Raw genomic sequence first — 7,927 nt, forward strand, 5'->3', positions numbered from 1 at the left:
GATAGTAAAAATAGACCTGTATCAGAGAAGGGGTTGGATGTTTTATCTTTGTTTAAATCATTGGTGTTTCTGCAGATTAAAGCTTCGTTGCTCTTTCATGGTTGGTTTAAAAATGTCGGTGCAATCCAAAGTGTGCTTTTGACACAAGATGGGGTCTGAAGTGAGTAGGTTTATAATGGTGGTTTTCTCAGGTTTTGTTAGTAAAGCCTGAATCTACAGTGAGGGCTCCCTATTCGTGGACTTCAGGACTGAAGTGCAGTTCCACAAGCACAGCCACAGGGTACCTGGAATTTACAAGCTGTACAGGCATCTTGCCTGCAGGGGTTTTCAATTTTATGGTAGATCTTAGAGGACTTAAAAAACCTCAAGATTTTATTCTGGCTGGAATCCAAATCCAGCTGTAAGAACGACCCCAAAAAAGCCCATTTCTGACCTTTTACATTTCTCCTTGTGCCCAGAATAGAGAAGGTTTTGCCTGAGGTGGGCCTGAGTGTTCTCTGGCTCTCCCCTTCCCTCAGCTGTTACTAGTCCTACAGCTATATTTCAGCATTCATTTTAATGACAATTTCAGTCTTACTGTTGAAAATGTCCAACATGTTGGGTTGGTGTGTGATTTTATCAGAAAATACTGGTGAAAGGACTGGCCTACATGGCAGAACTTCTTATGCCCTTTCCTTACCTTCCTCTAGGAAACTGGAGTGTAACACTGACCTATCCTTGCCTTTCCTATTGAATATCATGTAATGAGGACCAGCCACTAGATAAGCTCAGCAGTGTTGCCTCTAAACTTTCCTTCATCCAGTTTCGAATAGGGAGTGCTGCGTGGAAAAGATACAGGGTCAAATACTTGGGTTTGCCTCAGCACTTAGATGCTCAGATGGAATTAAGTTACTGAATTGTGGATACCTTTAGCTGATGAAGAATTCTTCTGGTGGGAAAAAGTTACCTACTGTTACAAACCCTGATATTGTTCTGGCTGTCTTGCTAAGTAGGTGTGAGTGTTTTTTCTTGAGTCAGGTGAAGGCTTGTAGATAAAGAGCTCTGAATTCCTGTCATTTTCATATCCAGAAGTGGACATAAAGAGGTAAACGTAGCTACAAATTACTATTTCTGGCAAAAATAACCTCAAAGGATGTGCAGTAAAATAGCCTTATCTGCATGGATATCCCAAACTTGCAATCCTTGAAGTTTAAAAGAAAAAACCTGGGAGCAGTATTTACTGCCTTGATTTTATAACACTAATCTTTTGCCACTTTCTGGTTCTGTCCATCTAGCAGTCTTTCTTTATTATTGCTGTTGTTCTCAAGAGAGCACTAAACTCATAAGCAGTCCAGCCATTATAGAGAAATAGCAAAAGATGAAAGGCTAGACAAGAATTGGAGAAACTTGTAACATTAACCCAATGTTAGTGTCCCAGGGAGATAACGCTAATGGATGAAAACTTAAAGCACAATCTCAACTTGGTCTAAACTTGCGTATTTACATCCAGAATCACTTAAATCGGAGCATGCTTGTCTGAGGGCAGTTATAGGCACGTAAAGGCTAACGACGGTGTTAGTGATAAACAGCAGTGGGTTTATGAAACAGGAGTACAGCAGACAATAACCTTTCTTGATACAATTAGGTAATTAGTGGGAAACAGGAATGCAGTGGATAGACTGTCTCTGGACCATGCACGGGCTTTTGACACAAAGCTGTGCAAGATCTTATTAGGGAAATTAGATCAAATTGGTTTTGATACAAATCCTGTGAAATGAATCATGGATTACCTGACAGAGTGTAAACAGAAGGGTTAGAGATGTTCTTTATCTTTCTGTAAAGGTGGTGTCCAAAAAGGCAGTGTTTTGGTTTTAAATATTCATTAGTGACCTGGAGGAAAATGTAAAAGGAATAGCTCTCAAATTTACAGTTGACACAACTGAAATATACTAGAAAAAAATCAGAGTAGAAAAAAGAAGAGCTAGGCTGAAAAAATTAGCATTATTAACAGGCTTTGGTAAAAAAAAGTGGCAACTAGCCGCGTGTGGTTTAAAGATGATACTGGATCTACTCTGGAACAAGGAGAATCTCCAAATTTCATGTTGTGCAGAGCACGGTGGCGAAAGCAGCTTATGTTCAGAGAGGCCCCAGTGAGATAGTGGCTATCAAATGATGTGAGCTGATGTGCAGCCTGATGTCTGGCAAAGCTACTGCTCAGTTGGTCCATATGTCTGCCCGGCTGTGTGCTTTCCAGAGCGATTCTCCCCTGTAGTGCTGTGGCATCGCACTGTGCAATTTGGGGCACCTTGCTGCAAGAGAGACCCAGGCAAGTTGGAACAAATCCAGAGAAGGGCCACAAAGATGCTAAAGGGATTAGACGGAATGACCTATGATGAGGAAAGGTGAAAAGAACGAAATGTTTAGAACCTCTAAGCCTGTTACATGGACACAGAAATAGTAACGGAGTTTCCTGTGCCAGCACGGAGGAGAGTTGGATCAAGTCTCTCTCCTTTTACATTCCTATTAAGGTAACTAGAGCTGAGCAAAATGGCTGTTCATCACTTTGAACTCTTTGCAAAAAACATTTAGCTGTTCTTCTTGAAGTTCAAGATGTTGTATTTCATTGCCAGGGGACACTCTGAGTCTGTTTTAAAATCACCACGGGATCTCCATAAGACTTGCAGAAAGTCAGAGCTGGTGAGGCTTAACTCAGTGTGTGCTGCCCAGCAATAATCAAGTATGCAAGTTGTTCCAAGTGCCAGAAAAGAAAAACACAAGCTCTGGAATGGCTGGAGTCACCTTGGCTATGATCTTTGATCTGTCTTGGTGTTAAGGACTTTTGTCCCTAAAGCATGCATTCACATCTAACCAGAACTTGCTATGTATTACCGTCTCCTGGAATGGAACAGGGGCAACCTCAGCTGTAACGATGTGGGGGGTTTGTTGCTATCCTTGATTTGGCATCAGTCACTGTTTGCCTGCCTTGGGGAGGAAGGCTCCTTAATTGAGGGTTATGAGTTGAGAATTGAGTTGGTCCTAGGAGACTGATCCACCCCTCCCCCTCCCCCCATCCCCCACCCCAGTGGGGAGAAATACCTCAGTGGGTCCTCTCTAGGTCCTCTGTGAATGTGGGGCTTCTTAAGAGACAGAAGCTGCGATTTGAACTATGCTGACTGAATCTGACAGTACAGCTCACCTCCTCATCATGCCTTTCTCATAGTGTTGTCCTCTGTCTGCCCTTAACGTTACAACTCCAACTCCTTTTACTGTGGAGTTCCTCAGTGCAGAACAGTGTTTTATGGTGGTTTTGCCTTTCATTTTGACCCTAATCTCATGTTATTGTGCCCAATGATTTTCAGGTTTTTAATACAAACACACTTCTCGGGTAGGGAACGACTCCAGAATCTGGACTGTGTAAAGCAGCCTTCAGCTTTGCTGTGAGATGCTAAGATCTGGTCTCAGCTAGCAAAGCTTCATCTTCCTCCACACAGTCAGCTGGCATTACACCAGGAGATCTGCAATCTGTCTACGTGCCCTGTGGGATTAAAGATGAATGCACCTGCAGTAATTATTCCTGTAACTGCTCCATGGCCTGTAGTCCAGTGTGACCCTCTGGACAAGGCATGAGCATTCATCAACTCATCACGCTGTCTCTGAGAGGGACCAAACTCTGGATTCCTCTCAAGTAACACCAGGCAAAGCAGCCGAGGAACGTGAGATGCCTGCCCATACTCTCAAGGTCAACAGTCTTGCCAAATAACAAACTTGGCTGATCGATCCCAGAGATAGGAGATGAGGTCAAACATCGAGGATGAAACAGAGAAGGGAGAATTAGGAGATACTAGGGTCAAATGAGATCATAAGGATGCAGGACTGTGAAGTTGCTGCATATCAAAGATACGTTCATATCAACAGACACACAGATGGGATATATATACATGTGCACTCCAGCCTTGCTGTATCACAGAATGTTTTGTCCTGTCCAGTGACAGGTTTGACCTCTTGGCAGAAGGAGTTGCCACAAATACCAGGTAAATAGGCTGAAACTGAAATAGAAATAGAAATTACCCACATGACCATGGTATGGTAACTTTAAACCAGCAGAGCTTCCAAGAAGAAAAGTCAAGCACCTCCAGTCAGTCAGAATTCTTTGGACATATCATCAGGAAAATGCATGTATTTAGGTTTTTTTAAAAGCCTTTGACAAATTATCTTGCTGAAGGAAAAATTTAACCTCTCAGGTTAACACTATTATCAATTAAAAAGTGTCTTAGACAGAAAAGAAAGGGTAGACATACCCTACCCAGAAAAGAAAGAGAAGTCAATTTTCAGCATGCTAAAGGTTAACACAAATCACCCACAAAGATCGGTGTTGTGGTGTTTGATCCATGTGTTAATGATCTGGGAAGTGGGTGAACAATGAGACTCTGCAGAGGACATCAAATTATCAAGGAAGGCTGAAGAACTCCAGAGGATCCTAATAAAGCTGGGTGCATGGACAGCACAGTGGTAGATTAAATACACTGTTGACTATTGCAAAACATTGCACACCAGAAGGCATTAATTTGATTTTTCATACATCCTAATGGATTCTAAATTAACTGTAGCAACTCAGGAAAAGATCTGAGGATTGCAGTAAGCAACTTGCTGATATTCTCTGTTGAAGAAATGGTAACAATTTAGATTTTAATTTAAAGAGAAAAAAAAGCAGACAATGTAAGGAGTTATATAATAGATAGGCTGAAAATAACATTGAAAATATGGTAACATCAGTAGGTAATTGATGGCGTGCCTTTGTCTTGACTACTGTCCAGACCTTCAGCTGGAGAAGTGATGGAGCAGTGCCAATTTCATGCTGCTGAGGAGCTGGCTCATTGAACTCTGTTCTGGACTGAACAGAAATAGCCAGACTAGAGGAAGTTCGGAGATGGATGATGAAGCAGATAAGAGATCTGCAAAAACTTTGCGTGAAGAACAATTATATAGATAATGAAGAGCTGAATGAGGGGAACATGGCAAAACTATGTTTCCTTAGAAGGAGAGTCAGGGGATGTTCAGGGAGCTTGAAAGGCTGCAAATACAGTATAGGCAAATAAAAGTGGGATTTTTTTATTTGTTCATACACTGCACCAGTAATCCCTGGAACTCATTGCTGTAAAATATCATAAAAACTAGCAGTGTTCTAAAAAAGAGACTGAACATTTATATAAGGAGTAAGACTATCTGCGACTACAATAAATAAGAAGAACTTGCAAATTTGGTAAAGAGGCAGTCCTTTCCATATACTTAAAAGCAAAACCCTCTGTCTAAGAAGTGGGAATTTGAGACAAGCGTCTCCATGCAAAAGCCTTATACTAGTAAACAGAAGAAAGATTATGATTTAAGATTAAGCTGGAGGAAACTTTTGATCAGATGATTTTCCTTCAGTTTCTATGCTCCCCTTTCAGTGATGATAGTGAAACAAGGGGGAGGGAACCCAACATGAAAATGAATCAGACTTCTGTATTACAAATGAAAATCCAATCTGAGCAGATCCTTCCTGCAGGGTCTGCTAGTGAACTTTTTTCTTAGAGCCAGGGCAGCGCATCCTGAACTAACCAAACATCTTTTTCACCTGGGTAGATTGTGCTCTGGATAGATTGTGTCTCATCAGCACTGATGCCCCTTCCCAGCACTGTAGCCTGCGAACAGCCTGAAATTGTGATCTGCATGAATAGCCTTGGCTTTATTCTAGTGTGAGTTTATGGGGAGTTTGCAAGCTGTTCTTAGTGAGTTGTACTGATATTCCTGAAGAAGTACCTGGGGGGGGTTGAACTGCCCAAGCCAACTGGAGTTGGACTGAGGTGGGAGAAAGAGGGCTCTCTTATGACCAACCTGGAGCTGGGTTTGGCCAGGAGGCCGCTGAGTGCCTTTGCTCTCTCCCTGCAGGCTGCTCGGCAGAATGGCCACGGAGGAGCGGCACCTCTCCTCCAGCTGTGGGTCCTTCATCAAGACCGAGCCCTCCAGCCCATCTTCTGGCATCGACGCCATCAGCCACCACAGCCCGAGCGGCTCCTCCGACGCTAGCGGTGGCTACGGCATCGCCATGGGTGGCCACCCCAATGGCCTAGACTCACCACCCATGTTCAATGGCACTGGGATTGGTGGTGGGTCCTGCCGTAAGCGTTACGACGACTGCGCCAGCGCCATCATGGAGGACTCGCCCACCAAGTGCGAGTACATGCTCAATGCAATCCCCAAGCGTCTGTGCCTGGTGTGCGGGGACATTGCTTCTGGGTACCACTACGGCGTGGCTTCCTGTGAGGCGTGCAAAGCTTTCTTCAAGAGGACTATTCAAGGTACGGTGGGAAGGGAGGGAAACTGAGACATTAACTCCATAACAAAAAGGGGAGGCAGCCCCAGATATTGCTGAGACTGCAGTGTTTCCATGTCATATAAAAGGGAGCAAGACAGGGTGAATGTAATGCACCAAACCCTCCATCCTTTTGTATGCCTCATCTCTCCTCCTGCCCAGCTCTGGTCCTTCCAAACCAACCTGGACATGAAGTTAGGCTTTGTGGTGTAGGAACCTTTGCCAGGTTCCTAGCCTGGCTGGCTACCAGATCTGGGTATCTGACCTGGTGGATCTTTCTGCCTCTGCTAGTGGCACTGGTGCCCTGATAATGTGGCTGCTAGTGGACAGGGGCCTGAAAAAGGAATGCTTTGCACTGTAAAAGTGGCTTTAAGGCCCATTTGAAGAGTCGAGGTCCCTGCCTAGAGATGGCATTGCTTTAGAGGTGTCTGCACTTTGAGGTGAAAGCTCCAGCGTTACAGGAGTAGAAAGGTTCTCACTCTCTTAACTTGTGGCCATTTGAGGCCATACAGACCTCACCACAAGGCTGGACAGGACACTTGGATGAGAGTCAGTCCTGTGTTCCTCCTTTTCCAGCTCCATCAACCCTTTTTCTTAAGATGCGCTTTCTTTAAAGATAAAAAATTAAGGCACTGAAGGAGATAGAGAGATCCAGTTTTTGTCAGTCTTACTAAGGTTGAGAAATTCCTCAGGTGATTTTGAAAACCAGTGTGTGTATGTGTAGATGAATTTCAGTGCATTGCTTCAGCATGTACAATTCACATATGAGGTGTAGAGCTGTGTCCTGACTGCCAAAAGTATGCTGCAGATATGCACGCACACAGGTACACACGCAGTATAGCCAAAACCAGAAGTGCATCCAGGCAAGCTCCAACATACATGGATGCTTGGGCATACTTACACAAGCAGGGCCCTATCATGGAATCACAGAATGGTTTAGGTTGGAAAGGACCTTGAAGATCATCGAGTTCCAACCCCCCTGCCATGGGCAGGGACACCTCCCACTAGACCAGGTTGCCCAAAGCCACATCCAGCCTGGCCTTGAACACCTCCAGGGATGGGGCCTCAATAAGTTCTCGGGGCAACCTGTTCCAGTGTCTTACCACCCTTAAAGTGAAAAACTTCTTCCTAATGTTTAATCTAAACCTGCCCTCTTCCAGTTTAAAGCCATTCCCCCTCGTCCTATCACTACGTGCCCTAGTAAAAACTCCTTCCCCAGCTCTCCTGTAGGCCCCCTTTAGGTACTGGAAGGCCGCAATAAGATCTCGCCGGAGCCTTCTCTTCTCCAGGCTGAACAGCCCGAGCTCTCTCAGCCTCTCCTCATAGGAGAGGTGCTCCAGCCCTCGGATCATCCTCGTGGCCCTCCTCTGGACATGCTCCAGCAGGTCCATGCCTTCTTATGTTGGGAATTCCAGAGCTGGATGTAGTACTCCTGGTGGGGTCTCACAAGAGTGGAGTGGAGGGGCAGAATCACCTCCCTCGACCTGCTGGCCACACTTCTTCTGATGCAGCCTAGGATACAGTTGGCCTTCTGGGCTGCAATCGCACATTGCTGGCTCATGTTGAGCTTCTCATCAATCAGCACACCCAGGTCCT

At 44.7% G+C, this 7,927-nt stretch overlaps 1 protein-coding gene across 4 annotated transcripts in view; it reads left to right on the forward strand.

Moving 5' to 3' along the window:
* The window catches only part of ESRRB (estrogen-related receptor beta), a 108,233-nt gene that overhangs the window by 54,084 nt on the left and 46,222 nt on the right, over positions 1-7,927 (forward strand). Inside the window, exons 1-2 of one of the 4 annotated variants that reach the window (XM_009886983.1) lie at positions 5,779-5,822; positions 5,908-6,317. In XM_009886983.1, the coding sequence (XP_009885285.1) occupies positions 5,921-6,317 (397 nt within the window). In that variant the 5' untranslated portion in view covers positions 5,779-5,822; positions 5,908-5,920. Of the gene's footprint in view, positions 1-5,778; positions 5,823-5,907; positions 6,318-7,927 lie in introns of those variants that run through there. The other 3 variants (XM_009886979.1, XM_009886981.1, XM_009886982.1) reach the window with 3 other exon arrangements.

This window comes from Charadrius vociferus, unplaced genomic scaffold (assembly GCF_000708025.1).
Source record: "Charadrius vociferus isolate BGI_N301 unplaced genomic scaffold, ASM70802v2 scaffold14, whole genome shotgun sequence".
NCBI lineage: Eukaryota > Metazoa > Chordata > Aves > Charadriiformes > Charadriidae > Charadrius > Charadrius vociferus.